This window comes from Vanellus vanellus (assembly GCF_965231255.1).
Source record: "Vanellus vanellus genome assembly, chromosome: 1".
Classification (NCBI taxonomy): Eukaryota; Metazoa; Chordata; class Aves; order Charadriiformes; family Charadriidae; genus Vanellus; species Vanellus vanellus.
The window spans coordinates 49,297,302-49,323,494 of NC_138905.1; the positions used below are offsets into that span (position 1 = coordinate 49,297,302).

General features: G+C 36.8%; 1 protein-coding gene across 1 annotated transcript in view; it reads right to left on the reverse strand.

Moving 5' to 3' along the window:
* Positions 1-1,268: 1,268 nt before the first annotated feature.
* Positions 1,269-26,193, reverse strand: part of POC1B (POC1 centriolar protein B) — a gene marked incomplete at its 5' end in the record, with an annotated part of 47,893 nt that continues 22,968 nt past the window's right edge. The window contains 2 exons of the mRNA XM_082490169.1: positions 1,269-2,325; positions 3,554-3,736. Of these exons, the coding sequence (XP_082346295.1) occupies positions 2,221-2,325; positions 3,554-3,736 (288 nt within the window). The 3' untranslated portion in view covers positions 1,269-2,220. The remainder of the gene's footprint in view (positions 2,326-3,553; positions 3,737-26,193) is intronic.

Genomic DNA, 26,193 nt, shown 5'->3' on the forward strand with positions numbered 1-26,193 from the left:
TTTTTCTATTCCATAGTTTTATTTGAAATTATATGGATCCAGAGAATGAGATAACTAGCCCACATCAATGTTCCTTTAAAAGAAACATCATGTTAGCTGGTTGTGGTTGTGTTTTAGGAGGGCCATCACAGCTTGAGGAAAATACCTCCATCTCTAGTTATACAGCCATCCCAAGCGTCATGCATGTTGAATTTCAATGTCAACAGACCACCTGATAGAATGACAAGAACATATCTTAACTTGGAAATGTTATGTTAGTTCACCAGATTCACGAAGAGCAGAGGAATAAACTGGATTAAGTAGTAAATGCTCCAGATAATAGGTACTAAAAAGGAAGAAGGATTAGTTATAGGAGGTAAGGCAGAAAGGAAAATTTCAGCAGAGACTTTATTAAAAATGCAGAAGTAAAAGAAATTTTCAAGTCTTGTTGATAAATAATCCTGAAAAACTTAACAAAAAAAACCAACCCAGAGATTTAAAACATATATATATGGTCCACTCAGAGAAAACAAGAAACAGGCAAAGGATTTTAATAGCCACACGGTTTTGCTTCTTCTAATGGAGCCAAGAAAATGCAAAGACCGCAAGAGTATTTGCAAATGCGTAAAGCAAAGTACATCTGACCTAAAAGGCAGTATTTACATAACTATGCATTATATAGCATTATAAAACAATTGCATAATCAAAGGTCAGGCTGTTTACATTGGAATATGTAAGACCATCCTTTCACAAAAAATCTATGCTAGGATGTTGCATAGAAATAGTTACATTTAAAATTTTTATAAGAAGAGACTGCTCCTTTGCAATAAACAGGACTAAAGATAGAGCTGAAAACATGTAGTACTTGTTGGTAAAATTCAGAGTTTACCAAGGAAGTGAGGTGGTGTCTGGCTATCTGAAGGTGATTACCATGAGAAAAACCGAAAAGTTATAAAAGAAAAATTGACTGCTCATTGCTTTGGCTTAAACTGCAATAGTATTTGCACAGGGAGCTTCTGTACTTAAGCTGAACTCTATTGATGTTAATGAGGTTCAGCCTGGGAAATGGGCTTTATCTATATAGAGTCAGCTGAAGAATTGGATTAAAATGCTCCCCCCATTTCAAGTGTCCTATTTTTCAACATACAGAATGTGAAGATGCAGAAATGGATGACTACCTAGTTTGGATTGTGGATTTACAATAGGTGTTCTGCAATTGCCATTTAAAAAAATAATAGGTAGACATAAAGAAGCATAGAAGTTTTCCATTAAAAAACCAAGACGTAGAATCATCTAAAAATTGCATTTTTATTAAAAATAAAACCAAAATCATCATACATTGCAAAGTCTTTCCTGATTTACGGCTTCCTTCATAACACATTAACTGATGGGGAACTTTCATAGCATGCAAAGCTTGAGCACCTGTGGAAGTCCTTGGAGGATGAGAATCTTTTGTATTTACGATACAGATTTCACATCACTTTGTCTTTGGTTCAAATATATTCTTCAGGAGTACAAAGCTGATTTTTATTTTTCTATATATGAAAAATGAGTTTTGACAGGGATGAGATAAGCAGAAGTGTTCGACTGCATCAGTCTTGCAGCTGAATTTCCACAGATGCAATTATAGTTTCAAAGTTTAAGTGACTTCATGTTCATATTTGTTGTTACATTACATCTTTTTGCAATCCACTAAAATGTTTAGAAACTACAGAGTAACTGCCGCTACTTTTTGGTAAAAATATTTGAGAGTATGTAAGGGACAAAGAAAACCTCTGGCATTTTTGGAGTTAGGGCTAATTAGGCCTTATTTAATTTATGTGCTTGAGTAATGTTGCCTTAGCACAAAGAGCATTATTTTCACAATCCTTACCTGAATTAAAAAACCTGCATAGTGCACTTCCATAATAATTGCTATTCATTTAAAAATACGTAGTTTGTTCCTTAGTTGTATTCAAAGACCTTATTAGGTTGAAATAAGAGTCCTGTAATGTTCAATGGGAATGATTTTAGAAAATATTAGTTTTGTCTGGGCTACACTTTATTAAATATATAACCAGAAGATCTGCTTGCTACCGATGTTTAAAATGTGTTCTATATTTTTTCTTCAGTTTTTCTTATGCTGACTTGTTAGAAAAGGAGGATTCTTTTTGGGCTTATAGCAAAATCCAATGAAGTAGCATTTATTATTTCCTTGTGAATATATGAAATATATTCATCAATATAGTTCATTTTCATCTTTTATTCTTCCTGTCTTGCCTCAAGTAACATTTTTTGCTGATTTTCTAAGCATTCTTTCAATTTATCTTCAGTCATAGTCAGACGTTGTTCCAGGATTGAAATAGTCTGCATGAAGAGGACAGTAATTTCAATTTGTTTTTATATTACTCACACAGTCTTTTAAGAGTGTGCAACATAGTAACATAAGAAAAATCATTTTATTTCAACAGGAAAAAATATCTTAAGATGGTCTTTCCTTAGCTATTCCACTACTTAAAACTACTTATTTTAAAATAACAGCTTTCTATTTATGGAAATTGTCTAAAGGTTTAAAATTGTTTCACAAAATATTTTCTCTGAGAGACACAGAGAAATATATACATGCATATAGAAATTACTCTGAAATACTATGTGGATGTTGCATCCATATTTCAATAGAAAACTAGCCATCACCGGTGACCCCAGTCTTCCAAAAACCTAAAAGAAGCTTCTACAGCATCCCCCAAAAAAGGAAGTGAGAAAAAAAACATTCTATTAAAAGGTATTCTCCAAAAGATTACCTTCATCAGAAAAGGTAGGTTTCTGGACACAGGCTGGCAGTTTCTTTTTAATCCAATTTACTAGACAAATAATTTTCAACTGATGACTTGACTCCATACTTACCAAAACTTATTTCTTGAGTGAACATATATATTGCAAAAGAACGCAGAAAAAAACACCTTAGCATGTCCTTTTTGATTTGGTCTAATGTAAATATATTACAGATTACAGAGTAGTATCTTAAAACATAGGTTGGCTAAATCTGGATTACCAAAAAGTAGTATTGAGCATCTGCAAACAAGTGACTCAGAGTCCCTGACTGAGACTTGTATTTGTGCAGTTTCACTGACACTAGGAATTATTCCACTGCTTAGATTCCTACCTCAGCCAACACCAAGTTTGTAAAGGGATTTAATGGTACACTGCCAATTTACTTGGCTCTTCCCTTGCTAATGCATGACTGTTCAAGTTGGAATCTGACAATATCTGCTAAGCAACTGGCTTCTGGCAAATCTACACTAGATGTCACTACTGAAAAATAGTGACTCTTGTCCTCCAGAGTTAAAAATACAATAATCTTTATGATTACGTAGCAGGAAGCTTTCACTTTAGCAAACACAATACATGCAATCAATATTTGCTGAAAGGAAAAAAAAAACCAAACAAACAAACATTCACTTGAGTATACAACTATTTAAAATAACCCCATAGACACCAATATGCTGATTTATGAATGTAGCTTCTGGGTTTTTTTTGCCTGTTTGACAGCATTATCATTTTCCACTGCAAGTGTTATCTGTTATTGCATACTTACTAGAGTTAAAACATCCAGCTGTTCCACAATGTGCTCCAAAGCATTACCCAGGGAGAGGGAGATGCCTGTTTGCTTGTCCACATTATGCACAGCTGATTCGCTCTCATTCTCTGACTCCCTTTTTGAACTTGTTGCCAAGACTGAAGCAGGGGGATACTGAAGATCTTCACTGCTGACATCATCCTTGAATACAGAAACAGCATTTGAAGATTCAGTTGCCTTTGTCTTCGTGTAATCGGAACCGTAAAAGAAGATAGGCAGAAAAGTCTGGCTTTTAATTAAAAAAAAATAAAATAAATCTATTTACACATATATGCACACACACAAGGGTCTTCAGATTTGATTCTTGTACCGGGTCCAATTCATTCTGACCTAAGACAAAATTTTCAGCTGTGATGGATGAGGCAATAAGAGAAATCTCAGCGGTCTTTAGGTACATGTTTCAGGCACGTATGATTGAGGAACTACATGATGTGCTACTAGAGCTTGAATTATAGCTTGAATAAATACTATTGCTGACTGGAGTTTTCTTCAAAAAGATAGCTGTAGTTCACAAAGGAATTAATTCATAGCAGTCATATGGATGGAAAAATCCATATGTGACTAGAGGATCACAAGGGTTCCTTCCAACTTCATAATACGAAACGTTTGTTTAGTGTAACATCTTCTTTCAGAATAAAAAAAAAAAATAGCTTTCAGTTGTTTATTCAGTGCCATTACTTTCTGAGAAGCTGATTCCTTCATAAAGTGGGAGGAGGAAACAACAGAAAAGACCCTCACAATGCAAAGTTAAGAGAGAAATAACTGACATATAAACAGTGCTCTGGGGTAAGTGAGAGAGCATGATCTTCCCAATCACTTCTGCTTTTGTGTGTGCCCTGAAGTTCTTAATGGCACTTTTGAGTCACTAAAGGTTAAATCATCACTAATTCATTACAAGGTCCTTCATAATAACTTTACCTGATTTATTAATCACTTTTTGAGATTTTTTTTTAAAAAACTTCTTATACCCTCAGATTATTTTAGTGTAAAAATAGACTGATAATAAAACTAACTGAGGTAGTCAAGTTTTATTATCTCTAACTGTATTTCCAATATCCACATTTACAAAACAAAACTTTTAAATGGTTACAATTTAACCATATCTCTGAAATTTATTGACAGCTGATGAAAACACCCATTAGCTATGCAAAGGGGAAATTTTAGTCTTACCTAATATATTTAAAATACACAATATTTACAGTGTACCCAAAATATATTTATGTTGCAAAGCTGAGCAGATTTGCAAAAGAAAGTCTTAAAATCATTGTCAGTCATTAAAAAAAAAAAAATCTCCTAAGTCTACAAAGTAATCTTGTAGAATGTAAATTGCTAGGCAGAATTAGTGGCAAACCTTTACAAGATTACCTAGGCATGTTGATGAGTTTCTGTCAAGAATGATTTATGTATAGTTGACCCTGCCTTTGAATCAGGTAGGATCAGTGCACGATGGATAAAATACTACTACTACTACAACAATGTCACGAATTTAAATATAAGTAATACTAAATTATATCATTATTATCAGGAACTTATACCGCTGCATGATCCACAATGCTATTCTTGTGTCTTCAGTGCCATCCTGCACAGTCCTGACCAACTAACATGCTCTCTTCCCTGGACTCATTGTTGCTGATTCTCCAAAATCTTTTCTTCCATAAGTGGCAGGGAACTGCTGGAGAGAGTCCAGTGTAGGGCAACTAAGATGATGGAGGGATTGGAGCATCTCCCTTATGAGGAATGGCTGAGAGAGCTGGGACTCTCTTGCCTGGAGAAGAGAAGGCTGAGGGGAGACCTTATTATGGTGTACAAGTATCTAAAGGGTGGGTTGAAGGAGGATGGAGCCAGGCTCTTTTCAATGGTTCCCAGTGACAGGACGAGGGGCAATGGGCACAAGTTGGAACATAGGAAGTTCCGTTCAAATACACGGAAACACTTCTTTACGGTGAGGGTGACAGAGCACTGGCACAGGCTGCCCAGGGAGGTTGTGGAGTCCCCTTCTCTGGAGGTTTTCAAGACCCACCTGGATGCAGTCCTGAGTAATGTGCTCTAGGCAATCCTGCTTTAGCAGGGGAGTTGGACTAGATGATGTCTAGGGTCCCTTCCAACTCTGAAGATTCCGTGATGTGCTGGGGTTGTGATATCTACATCAATGAGAGAACTAAGCAAGAGACAAGTTGTGTCCACCATCTATCTGGAAGGGCTTTTCTTTTTACTACCAAAGCACAAGAGCAAACCAAAAATGCCACACACAGAGTCATTCAAAGACCATGGATGTAGGGAAGGAAACAGCTGGAAGCAGAGATTGTGGTGGGGTAAGAGGGTTTCGTATGTTAGGAAGAGGAAGGCAAAGAAGAAAGTCTCACCACGCTCTCTGGGTTAAAAGCTCCATTGTGCAGTTAAGTTCTGCAAGGACAGGTCTCACTCAGCCCCCAAGCAAGAATCCATGAAGTGCAGAGCACGGGGTTGATAGGGATAGGGGGACATACCCATGCATAGACTTCAGACCTTAACTTACAATGCTACAAAACCACATGGACCCTTCTCAAGGTTTGATAGTACCATGGTTTTTGGTGATATGTCACTTTCATTGATTTCGTTATGATGGAAGAAACAGATAAATGAACTAGAAGATAGCTCCAGTTCCTTTTCAGCCCTCTTTTCTGTGCTTGGTGACTGATTTATGCAAATGAACTAGTAATAAAGTCTGATGCAACTAATAGTGAAATCCATCCGTGATTTGTATCAATACTGGGTTATGTCAAAAAATAAAATCAAACTGCAGATTTCAAACATTAAACATCTGAGGCTGTTCTACAAAATGTCCTAACGGTTACAACATTTGCATCGGACTACAGAGAATTGGCCTTCTCAGTCTAAGGCTATTTAAACCAATGTCTCATGGTGCAATGCTTTGTCAGCCAGGCTGTTGCCTTTTAAAGGTATGAAACTGTGGAAGAAAGGGTATTCTTCCCAGCCGTGCTGTTCTAGTTTTGCCACTGTTTAACAGAAAGCAGCTTTAGTTCAGTGGTTAGGATGCTCAGTTGGGAGCAGGTAAGTCCCGTTCCCATTAGAGGCTTTATATTTTATACGTAAGGGGATAAAATGAATAAAACCCCCATAGGATAAGGGATTTGAACCCAGAACTTCCCCACTCCTAACTAGATCGTTTAATTACATCTTTCTCTCCAGTACCATGGATTTCAATTTCTCCTCAATGTGAAAAATGTTGCGATGTCAACTTCAAATTATTCCAAAGAATTGTACATTGTGAAGGAGTCGCTTGTTAGCATAAAATGAAATAGAATACAAATGGTTTGATTTTTGGACAAGGTAGGCAGAAAATGAATTTCCCATTTAATTTTACTTTGCTTTAGCTCCTTGCATTAAAGTGTTAGAAGTCCTCAAAAGAAAGTGTTCTGAATATCTTAGAATATTCTGGCTCACAATGTATCCCATGTACTTTTGGATAAGCATGAAGTATATAGGACTATTGCGTCTTAAGACTGTCCATATCTTCCCTTTGCAGATTTTGTTATATGAGATACCATTAATTCAATCCTAGAAGAGCTTGGATCCACCGTGTTATTTCTGACTTACCAAGTTATATCTGAGGTCCTTGGGAAACAGGATTAATGGAAGCTTTTTGGCATGCTTACTAAATCACAAGATGGAGATAGTCTCAAATGCTGATTAACACAGAAAAGATTAAGCTCAATTTGGCATTCAAATGTTAAAGAAAAAAAATGCTGCCATACATTAAAGAATTCCTGGCTTACAACCAATCATACTACGGAGAACATCCTTGTATTCAACTACAACGGGAAAGTCTGTTAGAGTAGGCTTCTTAGTGAGATTTCTATAGAAAGATAGTGAGATTACAGAAACCTCATTTCTGTCTGTAAATTTCGACTGCTTGCCCAGAAGCTTCCAAACCTCAACCAGGATTAGCTAAATTTGAGAAAGAGGTAGAGGGCTCACTGATTAAGTTGCAACAAATTTCAGGAAAATTGGAGGCAGGGTAGATGTGACACGTTGCAGGCAAGACAAGCAGAACTGAAGCATTATATATTCCGCGTAGCAGCGGTAAACCTGCCCAGTTATCACACACCGTATGAAACACGGGCAGTTGATGAAGGATGTTAAAAGTGTCAGTGAAAAACAGCCAGTTGGTGCAGGAGCAATTTGTACAGCTTATGCAATTATTCTTTGTAGACACCTGTATGCGTCCTCTGAAAGTTTTGGCACCTTTTGCTGATTTTAATCAAACCTAATGAAGAGGTAGGGGTCTCAGAAGTAATTAAGTTCCTGAAAGCTTCAGGAAACCATTTGCCAGAGTTTCCCACCTGAGGTTAATGCAGCTCTGCAAGTTCATGCTCCTTAGCGCAGAAGGGGAATAAGGATGTGAGTTCCAGAAGTGCGAGAAAGACCCAGGCTGCCACCCACGTCTTCCCAGACACCAATATCAATAAGCTCAATGGAAATAAACCTAGCGTAGTTTGTCTAATGTTAACAAAGCTACTTGTACTAATGTTTTGAGAAGTTCATTAATTTTCTTGCCATTTGAATGATACAAGTAATTAAATAACACAGCCAAAACAGCTGTAACTGTAAACTTCAACTGATAGACTTTGCTTAAAGGCATACTGTTTTGCAAGTTCAGTGTCCTACGGGTAATCTATTAATTTTCAAGTATTTAAAAATAATAAAAAATAGATTTAACATTCAGTGGCACTCAAATTAAAAACTCGCTGTTTGTAATTTGAAGTATTAGGATTTTAAATTAATTTAAATTAATGGAGCAGGTGAGGAAAACAATCCGAGGTTATTAGACATTGCCAAGTTCTTCTAAAAACAGTTCTACTCTGAGGTTGGCGTTTCTCAGTTTCTTTTCAAACAAACCTGCTATACTTCAGACTGAAAATAGAGATTTCAGCAAAATCTGTAATCACTTTGTGGGAGATTAAACTATTAAAGCCAAGCTAAATAGGTTCTTCGAACCCAAGGAGGAAAGCTGTCAATTCAGGTAAACACAGCAAATACTAAGCTACTAAAAATTTTACCGTTTTTTTCTTACATTGAATTTTGGATCAGTTTTACTGTATCAGAGAAATAGGCTGTGAAAAATGCTTTGTAGCTCAGTAAACTGCCACCAACATTGCCAAGTCAGAGTAAGGGAAAAATCTTCTGGTAATTTAGTGGTTTAAGCAGGAAATTGAAATTCTTCTGTTATATACTCAAAGACGTATAGGGACAACGCAGCATGAAAGTGCTTATATAAATAAGGCAAAGGCCTTGATGTTTGTCAAATCAGAAAGGATCAAATACGTATAAGCAAATAATTAAACTTTCAAAATTACTAAGAGAGAAATGAAATGAGACGGTTTCAAATTTTCAACTTATCTATGTTGTGCAAAAATGGTTGTTATTTTTATCATGTTCTGGAAATTTGGAGAGATTTTTTAAATGTTGTCAGACATCAAGTGTGCTGCTATATCCTTGAAGTGCCTGCTTTACATTTTAACCTTTCTTAGAATCTAAATTTACAGTCTCCTCCAGCTCAGTGAAGGGTCCAAAACTGCTGAAATCTAATGCAACACTCAAATGCCAAAACCTTGTTATAAAGGAGTGACAGTAGTCTCAGTGGATTTTCTTTAGTTTTGGATACCGATCAGTTCATGTCCACCACTTTCATTCAGTATAATCTTTTATAAAAAAAGTTCTTTTTAAAGAAACACTTTCTACCCAAAAGCCTATTTTATACAGTGTTTCAAGAACTTGATGTTCCCCTTCCTTCAAATTAGCCCTTTCTAAAGTACTTTAAATACTACCAATTCATAAACAACAATTCTATATGTTGCCAGCAATGTAGTAAAAATGCCTCATAATTCAAAAAACCAAACTATTCTGAAAGACTTCAGAGCTATAACTTATTTTGAGAGAATAAATTTGAATAAGGCAATCAATTTTAAATTGTTACTTCTGAGCAAAGCTAAAAAGAAAACTAAAATATGTACAGAGTTTCCATTCACAGCCCGTTAGTAATAAAATGGACTCACATTTGGGCAACTTCATGTGAGTTACAAACAAGGAGGAGAAGGAACAGATTTAATTAATCAATAGGAAGTTATTACCATGACATTACCAAGCGGATGTTCAGTAGAAAATTAAATTTAGCTTATAAATGATGTCACAAACAGCAAACCATAATTGCTCATCTTTGTTTTCTGTCAAGCAAAATAGCCAAAACTCTGTGGGTGGTACTTAATTTGTGGAAAATCCTTACACATAACCTTATCACCCCTGCCTGTTCCCAAATGTTTTCCCATGAAACATTCACAGATCAGATAGAAACAAACACTGCATCCCAGTCTCCCTTCGCTTCAAGATGTATAAGAATAGAATCTGAGTAAAATGCATCCATATATAAAGATGCCTGAGCAGTTTTATTTATAGAGAAAAAAAAAATCCCTCTAGGAAAAAATCATGAAAAAAATACAAGTCTCTGTCACTTGACTGAAAATCATTAGTCTTCAATCTTCTAAGAGCTTCGAATTTGGAAAATATACACAACAGCTTCCAAATGAGTATCTTAATGATGTTATAATTAAGATGGGCTTATATGAAACAGTGACATTGGTAAGCTCCCTAATGAATCACAAAAATTGGCATGGTCTGCTTTTTAAAAATAATCCTTTAAATTTTGAACACATGGTACATTTGCCTACTAATACTAAAACATTTCTGATACTGTGATTAAAACAACTACAAACAATTAGTCATAAGCAGGGCATTAAGCTCAAACAGACCAAAGAGCAAAGGCATAACGGAGTAGTCTCCAATCTTACCAGACCTTGATTTCCTGTGGGTTGGTGGGTTTTTTTTTTTGTTTTTTTTTTTTGAAATCATGGGAAGTTTCTCAGGAGAAGTTACAGTACTATTGTTGTCACTGCTTTTTCGTCCATCTTGTGAACCTACCCTTGAACTAAAATAGTTCACTGTGGATATGCTAAATTGAACCATTCAGGAGATGGCTTTTTCTCCATTTTTTTCATAGGCCATAATTATTCACAGATCGCTTCTATTGCTTTGAAATTATTTTTTTCCAGTCAATAAGTGATCCACATAAAACAGAGCTCTTTGATCTATTAGGCTAACACTGAGTAGGCTAAATCACAATCTGTTTTATCAGTTTCTACTGCAGAAAACTTCCCTGTAGTTTCAGCTGATGACAGCACTCTTCATTTCCTCTCCCCTCGCACGTACATGAATCAGCACAGCAGAAACCTGCCATGTGCCAAAATGCAGCTTTCTGCCCCTTGCTATCTGATGAGGTAGTTCTGGTATAATTTAATTGCAAACTTTAATCGAAGTTTTGCATTCAAGCAGTAAAATACAGCTAAACTATGCAGTGCATCTAAACCAAAGCTTTGCCAAGCATTTCTAGTTTGAGCAGACCTCTTTCAGAACGACTCGTAACACAGAATTTCACACTTGATTCAAAGTCTCTCATGGCTTCTTACACATCTCAGTCTTCTCTAGCTCTTAAAAGAATGACCAAGCTAAAGCCAAAACCTGAAAGCATTTAATATAAGTGTACCTCATCCAACATGTCAAAGAAGTAATTCTTCTCTCTGGCACAGGTATCACCACTGAAGGTAGCCCATCCTTCAGTCTAGAACCTGACCATGACTGGTGGTATCAAGATACAGACTCACAGCCAACAAACCAAGCCAGACTATCAGACTGAATTCCTTAGCAAAAAAGGCATTTTCACCCAAAATGGAATAGCGCTTTCTTAGTCTTGAAAACAACAAATTCATCCTTAAGCTAGCTGAGTTTCTAGAGGTCATGAGGCCAATACAGTAGAATGAAAACTAGTTGCCAAATTATTTTTTTTAAAAAAATATCAGTATAAAATTAAGATGCACTTACAGCTATAGTCTGATTAATCAGATTTCTTTATGGTCTGCTTAATCAGATTTATTTCTATTAGGATTACAGCTATGTTAAATTTAGCATTGCTGTGATGGCATGAAATAATAAAAAGTCTTCTGTTCACAGGCACATATCAAGATATCCTGAATAGATAGTTTTATGTTAAGAAATCATATCATACTTCAGAAGTGTTCTTTGACACACATAATGAGAAACTGGCTATGTGGTTTTGTTATATCAGCTTTTTCCCAGAAGTTTTATTTGCCATTGCTGCTGTAGGTTTGAGAACACTGTAAAACAGCACACATCCAATGCACTGAGTATTTTGCAATACCACATGTACACAATCTAGCACAGAACAGAAAATTTTCTTCCATATTCCATTCACGTCAAAAGAACACAGAAAAAGAACCAAAAATAAGCCTCATTTTCTCCAAGAATTATAAAAATTATTTCCCCAATAAAAAACTAATAGAAGTCCACAAATATCCAGATAGAAACAAATATTTCTGAAATATTTTTCTAAACTCTTCAACCATCACCAATGCTTGAGCTTTACCTAAAACCTGAAAAAAATATTTTTTTGAGTTTTTGCTCATTGATGTTGGTTTCTAACATCAATAGTTCCCTGCATAGTCAGAGTCTGATTCAGTAAAGGGATCCACAAAAACTGAAGAGCCATGCTCTATTTCCACTGGATTTAGATAAACCTAACCCTTAAAATGAAATAAGAGTACCTAAATACAGTAGCTATACAGCTTGTAAAGAAGAAAAAAAACACAGCCCCCTCAAACATGTTCTAATCAAACCGCTACATTTTAAGCATTTAGAGAAAACTGAGAATTTCCCCCATAAAGCAAGCAATACTGTCAAAAAGTAAGTAAATAAATAAATGTCATGAACATCCCACACAAACTAGACAGAAATCATTAAAGCTTCAATTTCCAAAGATAAGAAATTCCCTGTCAGGAAATCGGTTCTAAATACAACAGTTCAGGAAGGCCATATTCAAACACTTTCATAAATTATAAAAATACTTGCACCACAGGCACTAAAAATAACAATATGCACCCTATGGAATACAGCTAAAGGAAGGTAATAAATAATCTTCAACAGATCTTCAGCTTCAGCAAGAAGCTTTGTACACGTGAGGACACGTAACATAAAACCACAGAAATATTCCCACTGTTCACAGCCACAAAATAAAGTAGCTGATTTTAATTTAGGCAAATTACTTTGGACTGCATGTGTGCATGTCCAAGGGAACATCTTATACCTAAAAATCAATGCTACAGTTTCAAGTGATGACTTCTTTTTACCCATATAGAGTCCTAATAAAAAATTTATTATATACTCTGCTTGAACCTCTTATCCATACTAGGGCAGGGAAAAGCTGAAGGAGGGCAGGAGGAATACTTCTAACAGAAAGTGGAAACATAATGAAATCGATACTAGAAATGAAATAATGACAGCAAATGAATAACCCTATATGGACAATGCCTCCTTTCTAATACTATAAATAGAATATTCTGCTGTATTTGAGACTGGAAATGCTAATGAATAAAAATAGAAGTGAAAAAAACTAGGACTTTCCTAGCACGCGAGCAAAATCCCTATACTCCAAGTAGCAGATTGTAGAGGTTCACAGAGGGCATCGAATACATGGAGAGAAGGAGGCAGGGCTACCTCAGATCGTGAGTGAGGGCACAGCATCCTCACCAGGAACACATCCACTCAGAGAAATGACGGCCGTGCTACTGGATTGCCTGCTCGTGACTTCTTTCTGTCCTCTTCCCCCTACTTGAGAAATCGACTGAAAGTCTCTGCTTCAGACCAACAGCTAGCTAAATAAGTCTAACTGAACTTTACACAGCAACAATAGCTGGTAACAGTATGATTTATTGTGCAGAGTCTTAAAATATATATAAAGGGATAGCACTTCATCTATCTCGTTCAAATAGCTGGCAAAGTCACCTAGTGTATTCATTGGTACTGTTCAAAATGAATTTAAAATGAAAAGAGATTGTTGGACAAACCCAAAGGAATTTCTCATTCTTGAAGGCATGTTTACTTCTAGGAAAGAAAAATGGCTTTGGTTTGGTTTAAGTTTAATTATTCAAACTAATTCATATACTTTACAATACTAATTGATTTCTCATAGATGAGCGTCACATACTTAACCTGTTGGGGCAAAACTAACCTTGATCGAGTTACACTGTTTGTAAATGAGCTAAGGGAACACACTTCTGTCTTAAACCCCACCTCTCAATAAGGATGAACAAAAAATTAGTGAAGACAAAATCCTGAAAAGAGACTCTGCCAGGGCAAGGAGAAGGATTGAAGGACGTGAGTAACCTTCTCCCAAACCCTGCAGAGAGCTGAGAAGAGCTGCAGACCCTGCACCCCAGTCTGCGCAGACCAGGGCTCTGGTGCTTCACAAGGGTGGGAGGCTGTTGCACAGGAGAACCAGCATAGAGCTGTCTATGCTGCAGAGCCTTCATGCACATACTCATACTACATTAGCAGAGCCCCCTGCTGTAGAAGGAGCACATAAGGTCTTTTTGCCAGCCCGCACGTAAGTATATACTCATACATATCTACACACAACCTTCGTTCAAGGTTGTAGGCAAAACCAACAGAAGGTCCTTTCTGTTGGCACAGCTGCACCTGTACCATTGTTTTTTGTCAGGATAACAGCATCAGTGCTATGGTATGAATTTTCTTTTATTTTGGTACTTCATACCAACATAACTTGTGCTAACAAAAGTTCGTTGCATAGACAAACCCAGCTTGCCTTCCCCGTTAGGGGATGCTAGGAGGTGCAGGGTGTCCACACAAAGATTTCACAGAGAAATATTCTCTTGTTAGCTGAGATCTGGCAGCTTTGACTTCCCTTCAGAGCAGGGGTAACAACAAGACAGTATACCACTTGACCTGGTGGCTACTGGCAATACCATTGGCGTTTGACTCCTACTTCTATGGAGAAAACAGTCTCCTCCAATTCAAATTATTTACAAGAAAACATCAAGGAGTAAAAAGCACTAGAAACTAAGGTAGCAGTACAGCATAGTAGAGTCCAAAGTCAAATCCAACAGGGCCAGCACAATTGCTTGAAGACTTTGCCAAAGAGCCAGATGCTACTATTAGTTTAAAAAAAAAAAAAAAAAAAAAGGACAAGATGTCCAAGATTTCACAGCTTGGAGCTGAAATCCCCTGACTACAGCCAGGAAAAGAATATTTTACTATGTAATAGATAAAAAAAAAAGTAAAAAAAAAAACAGTTTAACATTTTACTATGCAATAAAGGAACATTTGACCAAGGCTTTTGTTAATGAAATGTTACACCTATAACGGATGATGAAGACAGGTTTGACAAGGACACCAAATATTTTAACAATAGTGTCACAGAAAACTCCCATAAGGATAAAATGAAGCTTCAAAATTCTCTTTGAGAAGTCAAATTTATCTGCTTTTGTTAGGTTTCATTTAATTCCTGGAGAAAGAAGCAGAAATCTACACCGAGCTATTTCAGTGCTCAGCATTAGTAATACGCTGAAGGTTTGGACAAGCTGTCCAATTTATCCAGGTAAAAACAATACTCAGAGCTGCTGAGCTTAGGTCAGAGGTGGGATTTTAAAAAAATGTTTTAGCAGCACTAGCATAGCTTTGTACTTAAGTCAGTTGAGTTTTACAATTTACTGTGATAGGAATCAAATTAAGGAACTGCAGAAACTGAGAAATTTGAGAATTGCATACAAATATCCAAGAAATGTTAACTGTGGAGTGGTCTGACATGCCTGTTATACTCTTGAAAAATCATTTATTTTAATTAGTGTTCTATTACAAACTTCTGTCAAAATACACACATTGTTCAGCACCAATCAAAATGCTAAATGTGTTGGCACATAAGATTGGTAGGTAGATAGGTTCTGCTTGGCAATATTAAAAAAGGAATTCAACAACGATAAAAATTATAGTTAAAGCATTAAGGTTGCCAATAATAGCTTTATTTTGAAATGCTTCATAATTTTTTCCCACTATTGGGCTGTGACAGTTGGAACTTTGAAGAAACCAAAATAAACACCTTACTGATTTAAGAATATGTTCTGCAGTTCTGCCAGTTCATTAAATTTGCAGAATTCAATTAAAAAAAAAAAAAAATCTCTCTGTGATAAGCTGAGAGAGTGGGTTTCATTGCTCAAGCAATTTGTTAGCTACCAGGCTCTAAAGTTTTATCTTCTCCTTATTTGACACTTGGTATTTGTATTTTAGCCAATTTCTTCCTACCTAAAGTGGCAAAAATTAACAATCCATTGGAGGTGACTAACTGTCAGCATGGGATAAATGGCAACACCACTCTGACAATTTGGGTAGTCGGGGGAGGGGAAAGGGTAGGGATGGTCACCAACTCAGTGAGTTACAACTCCAAGCACATTTGTTATTCTTAAATTTCACAGGAACATACTACTAGAAGAGGTCTTAATCACTGAATCCGGTCCACAGGTATGAGAAGGAGTTTGTATCTCTACCATTCTCACTGAGCAATCTCTTATTTTGGAGCTAACATCTCCAATTGTGAATTTCTTTTATGAGTACTTATTTATTTAAATTTAAAAGAAAGCATAAATATGGACGAGACTTAGTTTATAGAGATTACCTTCTAGCCAAGCAAAAGTATAAAAACCTTCCCACTTCAGCTAAAATTTAGGGGGTTGTGCTCCACTTCTGCAAATGATGCTGGGAGAAAGACCCTTTTTTCCTTTGTTCTTTGCATGAGAATGTCTTAATCCATAAGATCCTGATTCATATTATTAGTGATATTACACAGCTGGCTACTTTGCAGTCAGCTTTTCCTCCCTGCCAACCCAAAAGAAGAGGGGGAAAAATATAAATAAATCAATCTAGTACGAACTCCTGCCTCTCTCAACAGCAAAATGCTACGAGGCCAACAACTTAAGGAAGCTCTGCCTCATGATTCTTATAGGATTCCTATGCCAGTGAGCTGCAGAGAGGCAGCTGGCAAACACAGCAGAAGGGAAGCAACCCAGTCTAGCGTCCACAATTGACAACTTTGTGTTCCAGATCCAGTCGCTGTCACACCTTATGACTCTTTCTTGGTTTAAGAGAAAACTCCACTTACAGTTTCCATTCTCTGTAGTGATGCTTATGTGACCAGAAAAGCTGAGGTCCCACAAGCAGATACACAACTCACAAGAAACAAGACCAATGCTTACTCCTTCATTCAGCAAAGCGTAGCATCTTTGGCACACAAAGAAATATCCCCTTATATATAAAGCCTTTTTATATATATCCTTATATTCTACTTTTATATATGTATTTTACCTATATAACATTTTCTATGTGTGTATATTCACATAGAATATATATACGGACACATAGAATATATACACAGACACATTCCATATATATACACAGGTACACACACACTTATATAAAACATCTTACAAACTTATTACCTTAGAACAGAAATAAACTCCAGCTCTGTCCCCTAAACATGCACAGCTTCTAAACTGTGTGTATATACATTAGGAAAATAAATGGAAAAGGATTAAATAAAGGGTTTATCATTTGAAGACAAATATTAAATCCACTGGTCACAGTGTATTATTTTATTCATACACCTACCCAAGTTTAAATTAATTTATTAAACATCCATGCAATTCTGCACACATTCCATATTTAATTACGTTTGCTGCTACTTTGCTAGCGCTTGTAGTGTGTTTAGGGTTTTTGTGCATTTTGAACAACCAAACTTAAAACACTGATCAACATTAGTATTCTTTATGTGTTCAAAATGGGAAAAAAACATGACAACACAATTGTATATACTTAGTCACTGTTTAACTTGCTCACCTTTCTATTACTCTAGCATACAAAAAGTGTCTTGGAATTGTATTTGTATTAGTGACATCCAGATCAGAACCATCACAGTCTAAAACACTATTCAGTATCAATTATCTTCATGTAGGTCTACACAATTCAGTATACTCTTGTATGAATGATGTATCAAAGTCCTGGAAAAAAAAAAATAATCTACATCTTCAACTGTTTCTTTTTGGTGTAAAGGAACATCCTTTTAACGTGATTAATCACACTGGCAGCCAAAACATGAGCATCAGTATGTTCCACAAGTAGGACTGAAAGCCACAGTACACATACAACTTGGAGCTGAAGCGCAAGGGTAGAACTTGATCATGTCACTATATCTCAATAAACCACCACACATCTGTTCTGGAAATCTGGTCCTCTGGTTAGACCAGGACAAAGAGAAACAGGAAACTTTTATTCCTGAGGTCTGAGATGCTTTACCGAGCAACAGAACAGAGATGTTGTTAAGAAGCACTGTGGATTCAAATTGAAGCCCTCTTGCTTTGTAACAATGACTAAGTTGCAGTCTAGCTACAACTTTTCTGTTTTTAGGAAAAAAAAAAAAAAAAAAAAAAATCACTTATTGTACCAATACTATGATCTTTAAAACTTCCAAAAGGAAGATTACTTTGGTATTTTATTATCACCAGCAGCAGCCTTGTGAGAGCAAGAATTTATCGATCTGTGTGTCCATATAAGGTACAAGAGGATGTACCATTTCCCATACTCTAATAAAAACACAGCATCACTGGCACTCCCTGTCATCTACGTCCCTGCATCTTAAGGAAAATAATTTCTAATAATAATAATAATGGACAACGTTAACACAAATCTTTTCTAGAGGTCAATCAAGTTAAGCGCATGACACTTACATATAAGATACTCCTGCTAAGAACAGTAGCTCAGATTCTGAAATGTGCTTGCGCTCCCTTGTGCTCAGGGCCATGTGGTATTCTCTTTGAAAGTAAAGCACATTTCTCTAAAAAGTTTGGTTGTACAGGTTAGAGATGGATTAGGGATATAACTGAATTGAAAGAAAAATATATAAAGATATTAATAATATTTTAAAACCTTGCTAAATTAGCATTAATGAAAAACTGCCTAAAATACTATCCACTGGGGTCTAGATAAGAAATAAACCCACAGCTATGCTAAAAGACATATAAACCAGTATATCATACTGCTATGTTCCCTTCATTAATTTCATTTGATTAAGGCTGACTGTGTGCTTGCAACTACATAGAAAAGCTAAACAACATGTAATCAATTGTATATTGTCAGTTATGACAGGCAGTGGTCTAGTCAAGATGTGGAGATGCCACACTCAATGGGATATGGAAGAAGGTGTATCCCTACTGTGTGCCGCACTCCACCCTTGATGTTAAAACGACAATAAAAATGAAAGCAGTTGGCACTATAATCCCAGATCGACAGCTGCCATTCCAGTCCTAAATGCCAAATTCCTGTCAGGGATTTAGAGCCTTCACAAATTAAACACACTGTTGCTTTTTACCACTGTGGAAGGAAGAATAATACAAGTGACCATAAACGAGAGGTGATGAAACACAGCTGATCAGGATAATTGAAAGCCTCAGCAAAAACTCTATAGCCATTAGAATTAGGAACAACAAAAAGGACATTTTAGCCCACTTTCCTGAGGAAACAATGCTGAAACTATCATTTGCGTCTGCTGGTCCCCACACCTCACTTTTAAGTTTTGAACTTGTTGCAGATTTAAGAGGGTCTGATGGACGAATAGATATCCTAGAGAGAGCTCACTTCATACAAGTTTCCTGAGGCTAGATTGCCAGCTAAAGGAGGGAAATCAGTAAGTACTCCCACTGGGAGAAAGGCTCTGGCAGAAGTTTACACATTATTGGAGACCAGAGAATGCATACAAGAGAAACAGAACTTATAATTACCTCAAAGCAAGGGAAAAGCTTCAAATAAAACATTACAGTCAGCTGTGAAACAGATTTGTAGGAAGCTAGGCTACATTATTTCTGTCAGTCAAGGATTATTTGTTACTTTACAAATATCAGGAACAAAAGTAGTCCTAGCAATGGCATACTTAGAGCTATACACGAGCTAGAGGTGTTAAAGAGTGATGCAGAAATTTTTTAAAGTGGTTAATGAAGTCTTTTTATCTTCCATTTCGGAAGATAATAAATGCTGTAATTGCATTTCTGGCAAAATACTTTTATTCAAACTGTAGCAAAAAAAGACCGTTAAACAATTTACAATGTATGTAAATATTTTTTAATTCCTGGGTTACATAGTTTGAACTCAATGGTTTTGAAATAACTTAACAAGTAAGGCAATGACGTCGATTTTTAATATAGCCTGGAATAATGGAGAAATATCAGGGGAGTGGGGAAGCTGACATTCCATCAGCAGTTAGAAAGGATAAACAGGATAACTGTGTGGTCACGGGTCACAGTCAGCTTGAGAAATGTGTCAGGGAAAAACACTGAAAAGTTGATTTAGGACATATATAGCAAAGATTTAAGGCATAACATCAAGCAAATCAATACAGTTTGAGAAAGAAAAGAAATGGTCTGTCAAACTGAAGACCTCTCTAGTGAAATATTTAGTCAAACTGTTCCTGATAAAAGTACTTTTACAAAAAAAAACATAATATGCACACTACAACTTTAATTAACACATTTCAGGTTGCAATGCAGTATCAAGTCAATTATCTAGCTAGCGTTTATTCAAAAACAGTTAAATCAGAAGGTTACTACAGAATTATGCTGGTTTTAGTGATTCCACTGAAATCTGTTCTTGTTTCAGTCCCATGCAAAACATACCAGTGATGTGGAAGATCAAGTTTACAGATGACACAAAAAGGCATACTGGAAACTACTAAAATAGTCAGGGTTACTTGGCAATATGACTTCATTCAGCTGTCCAAATGCAACTTTATATACACATGAAAGATCTCAGAGACAAAGACAGTCTAGAAAGCAGAGGTGTTGAAAAGAATTCCAATGACATAATGTATAACTAAGTGAAATGATAAAATTCTGATGTGATAAGGTTATTGAGTGAAGAATTACAGTAACTTCTTACATGTAGTTATAACTAGATGAAAGTATTGAGCAAGAAGTAGTATGGTACTGTTACACTACACTGGCAAAAATCAGAAGTATGGACACAGAATTCCTGTCCTAAGAGATGTGTAAGGAATGAGGAAACACCTATAAGAATGAATCACGGCTTGGAAGAGTAATCTTTTCAGTGAGGAACATTTGATACTAGTTTATGTAAGAGTAGGTTAAAGTAATTAATTCTCTTAAATCTGTGTCAAGAAAGGGGTCTTCCTCTACAATAAGAATACTGCAATAGTCAAATCAGAGTTGCATCACAATACCTGTGCTTCAGGTATCTGATGTGCAGAGCGGAACTGATATCTTGGTATTCAGGAAGTACAGTCTCCAAGATCATGCCAGAGGACAGCATTTATCTATCCCTCCCTCTCTCCCTCACACCAACCCAAGCTGCTACAACCAGAGTACCATACCGTGAGGAAATTAAAAAAAAAAAAAAAAAAAAAAAAGTACAGCTCTTCAGAACAGTGATGCCATGTATCCCCATTTATGGTGGCAGTCACACAGCTCCTACTCCCCACCCCCCACCATTTATTACAAAATGCATAAGGGCAATAGAATCCAGTGTTTCTCTTCCAGATGAACACCCTAATCACTAACCATGGACTGCTTCTTACTTGTTTTCCTCTAATGCCATACACTTTCAGCTTTTACTTTGCAGTGCTTCAAATTCAAGCACGAAGGATGGCAGTGCCTCCATTCAGCCTCTGTCTCAGTGACCTGCTGTTTAAGCTACAGCCATGCAGGCAGAAGAAAGCAAGCTGAATCCTCTTAGGCTGAAAAAAAAAAATAAAAATCAATGAATCCAACACACCTACAGCTTGAACAAAAGGAATCCATTACTACCACCTCCTTTGCTCGTACGTTTCCATTGCACCTTAAGAAAAATCATGTTCGGATGTGTCCTACATGTAACACCTGTATATGTTATAGCACATTCACATTGGATACACGGCTTCATAGACATCGGTCAACTTCAGGTAGGTTACAGCACTAATCTCCCGCTTAATCTCCAAATAATTTTTCCCTCATTATTTCCTTCGTGCCAGTATTAGTGTTTGGATAGCTGAGCAGATCACAGAATTGACTTAGATGGAATTAACCAGACAAAAACAGTCGCTAAGTCAAAATGACTGTGAAATCATTCTTTAGCATTGTGCTACCTAATTTCTGACCTCAAAACTATCCTGGTGGAAGATACAAGCCAAGATACTTTCAGAATTTTTTCTATATCAAACATCTATCTGACGAAGGAACATTTTTGCCCTTGGTGCTGAATTTTATTTGAGAAGTCTCAGTCTTGTTTTAAGCTACCTATGAAATTTTTACATCTGACTCAGTGTTTCCATTATCTCACACAAAGCAAGTAACTACACCTCATATAGCAAACTAGATAGTAATGCAGCAAGGATTGCAAGGACAGATGTGTTGCATTAGAGCAATTGATATATTTGGAGAACACTCAAACAAGCTTTTAGGCAGAAAGCACCCTCTGCGTTTCAATATCACTGTAATCTAAGTGATAAATAGAATTTGCTAGCACTTGTTCAAGCACTGTAATTTAGGAAATGTAGGAAAAGATTTAAACAGTATTAAAATGTTTGCTTTTGTAACAGACTTGCATTAACCATTTTGAATACCATAATGGTTATCTATATCTGTATATTTCATTTTATATTCAAGGTTCTACTGCACAGTTGCAAGCATGCTGCACTAACCTTAGACTCCGGTAGTATGTAAGAACAAAGGGTAATTCAAGGGTAGTATTTTAGCTTTAGCATCTTGCTTTCTGAAATGCTTGACCCGTAGCTCAGCTTTATTATCCAACTTAAGATAAACAAAAATAAAACCTTGCAACCTTCTCTAAGAGTCACACACTATGAACTAATCTCTAAACATTCCTTTGTTTCTCAGTCCCACAAAATGTGCAGTCTCGGAATTATTAAAGTCCCGTTCAAGAAGTTCAAAATTTAACTTGTGCTACTGCATGAAAAAAAAAATTAAAACAGGTGTTTACAGAGTAACAGAGCTACTGAATGCTAACTTCATTAACGTCCATTAAGCTAAATGACTCACAAATGGCATTTAGATCAGTAGTAAATCATCATCTAGGTCAGCAGGAAGCTCATTACAGACTGACAATCCAAGTGACAGAAACACTTTTCTCCAAGTGCTACAGTAGTAATTTCCTGTGTGAAAGGCTTGCTGCTGTTCCTGCATTCCTCAGGGGATGCTTCGTCTCAGAGGATGTTACTCTTCCCCAGGAAGAGGAAGGAACCAGTTGTTATTGGACGTGTGGGCTGATAGCTGTCGGGCATTTTCTGCATGCCGCAGAATCAGCTGTGAGAACTGTGAATACAGCTTCGATTCCCAGCCGGAGTGGGGGAAAACACTGCTTGGGCAGACAAGGTCAGAGCGTCCACATACAGTATCTCAGGAAGTTGAAACAGAAATAATACCTGGAACTTCCATCCCTCTAGTTCCCAGAAACGTGCTGATTTGCTAAAGGAACAATATACAGACGCAGATCGACCTGAAAAGCATTCCTGAAGCACTGCACTGTTGCCATGAGTAAGACCCTATACAAAGTAAAATATTGCCAGTTCTAAGAGTCATCTACAGCAAGCCAAGGATCTTACAAAACAGTGCCAATAGCCCAGCAACAGCTTCTCTTAATAAAGTCACTATGGGCAAAGTCAACATAATTTAACAAACTGCCTTGTGATGAAACTAAATATTGAAGCTTAGTCTTTTATATGGCAGGGGGTAGGGTGGTGTAGATTTTTTTTTTCCTGTTAGGTCCCTGTCCTGAGCTTCCTATTCTACAGTAACTCAAGCTCCCTCCGCCGTACGTGCTGTGACACTTGCAGGGCAGGTCACCAGTAGCTGGTCCGTGCCTAGTCCAGTATCAGTAAATTCTGTGTCACATCCCACTGGCTTTTTTTTTTTTTTTCTTAGATGCAGCACTAATGTTTCATTATTGTACTAACTGCTTATTTCCAAACTTGGTTAAAAAAAAAAAAAAAAAACCACACACAAAAAAAAACACCAAACAAAAAACAACAAACCACCAACTATTTGATTCAAAAATTATTATGGAGATAGGACAGAGACAGACAAATAAACAGTACAATCTCATAAGGTACATTTCCTCAGGAAAGCAGGCTAAAAATAGCATAGGAAATATTATATTCTTGCACTCTCTTGTACCCAAATTCAGAATTCGGTCTCCAATGAAAACTTGACTTTCTCTCAAGCTCCAGCTCACTCAAAGAATATAATGAAGCCTATTAAGGAACATCAAGACACGTATTATTACCTAATTATGTAGCGGCACAACACATTTCCTGTTCTCTCCTCGTAAACCAGCAGTTACACGCTGTGTTAGAATAGCATTACTGCAAATGGAAGGGCCATTTAGATCATATTCTTCTTTTACTACAAATATTGAGTTCACCTTCATGCATCTGATCTTTAAGTGTTATTTGATGTTAGTGGTATCAAAGCATATTGCTTTTAAGATTAAGTACACAAATTTGTTTAAACACGCCTGCGTGTCCACAGAGGCTTAGAATGCAAGTTTAGAAATTCACTATTCAATCTGCCAACCACTTCTCCCTTTTGGCGCTTGTGATGGAAGGTGACCCATTTTGTTCATATACACCATACCTTCTTAGGAAGGCCCTTAGTTGAGCAAGAGAAAGGCTGTCTCTACTGCCTCATGGTTGTTCCAGATGGATTTAGGTGTAGCCTCTAGGAGGGATGGGAGACTTCCCTTGCCTGAGAGCAGCTGAACATGTTTAGCTGCAAATCTGTGAGGAGAAGGCAGCGTATTCTCTTCCTTCAGACCCACACACTGTACCTGCATAACTTGCAAAAAGTGCAAAGGTCTGTCCTCAAAACTTTGGAGAAACAGGATTTCTTCACATTATTCCCTAATTTCATTCTGTGTTTGTGATTTGGAATTCAAGTCATGGAGTTGACAGTTTGTTCAAATACGCATTTCCTGGTAAACAGAAGAATGGCAGTATATGAAAAAAATCCATAGCTATTCAGACAGTGGCCTTTCTTATTCCTCTGTCTGGGAATAAGGAAGGTAAGGTGATGGGAGAAGCTGGGAACCACCAATTTTTCCTTGAAGCTCTTCTGCTGGTGGGGTCACTCCTCAATGCAGAGCTCAGTCTAATTGGCAACTGAGTGTTGGACAAGGAACACAAGCAGGACATTTTTCTCTCCCCCCTTCCCTTTTTAAGAGGACAATGATTCCAGTCTTCCTTTCAAAGGGATAGTGCTAGAACTTTCCTTTGGTAGAAAAAATAAATGTATGAGTATCATGAGTATCATGAAATGACCAGAGTTTAAGTGAAAGGCTAAATGTCCAAGGTCCCAAGAAAACTTGATATTCATGAACTACAGAATGCTGTTGTGTCTTCAGAGAAACTATAACAAGCAGTAAGGGCAAATGCTGTGCCCAGTGAAGTGCCATACGAGTTGCGCTCTACTGGCTGTTCTCTTCTGAATTGGACTTGGGCCCCAGAGATGATCTATGTATAAGATTCCTATTCTTTCCTTTCTTCCTTTTCCCCACCCCTTAACCTCACTGAAGATAGCTGGTGTTTATTTTCACATAAGGCTGGAGCCAACAAAGGATGTATATCAGAATAAATCTGAAGTTGTATGGTAAGGAAAAGATGCAGTGTTTTTAGCTTTTAAGATAAAATTTCTTTTTTCATCTTCTACAGGACTCTGGAGTTGTGTTAAGCCATCCAAGGAGGAGACATTACTCCAAGGTCTTTTCAAAATAAGTTCCCACGAGGAAGAATAGTTGTGTAAGCCTTCAAGTATATAGACATAGAAGAATAAATGCAAATTTTGCATTCATAATTGATGTGTCTGTGAAATATATGAGGTGTTTTTTAGGTCGGTTTTGGTGTTGTGTTTTTTTTTTTTTTTTTTTGTTGTACTCAAAATAAAGGCAGAAAAAAAATGTGTCAAAAATACCTAAACCCTGAAATACGTACTGGGGAAGCAGTGACAGTACAGATACTTCTACTTTTGCATCAAGACACCTACTACAAATGCAGTACAGCCAAACTAACAATGTCTTACCTTGAGGAATAAAAGCTGCACATGCTCTTATTTGCCTTCACGTATATTACAAGTTGGGGGGGAGGGGAGGGAATTTATTTGGTCACTTTCTATTTTGAAACATAGTATGTTCCTTTTGCTACAAACAGGAACAGTCCTTATCTTCCCCCTTCCAATAATTAATCCAGGCTTAACTTTGTAGAAATTGTACTGTAAATGAACAATAAACTTGTCTTGTTTTTAGTGTTAACTAGCACTGGAAGAGAAAGAACAGCAAACATCTCCCAACCTGCACAGACATTCTGACTTCCAGATTACAGTACATTGCTTTGCTTCCTCCAAATCCTGTTTACATGAGCAAGGTCAGGGGATGGAACATTGGAGAGCCTCTACAGTGACTTCCTGCTGCTGTCAGTAAAAACTACCAAGACATCATCAACTTTCCCTGTTCCCAACAGCTTATCAGGGACCGGAGGTTACCAATGTAGTGCCTTACAGACTCAGGGAAAGAAAAAAAAAAACAAACAAAAAACCACACACAAAAAACCCACCCCAAACCACCACAACCAACCTCCC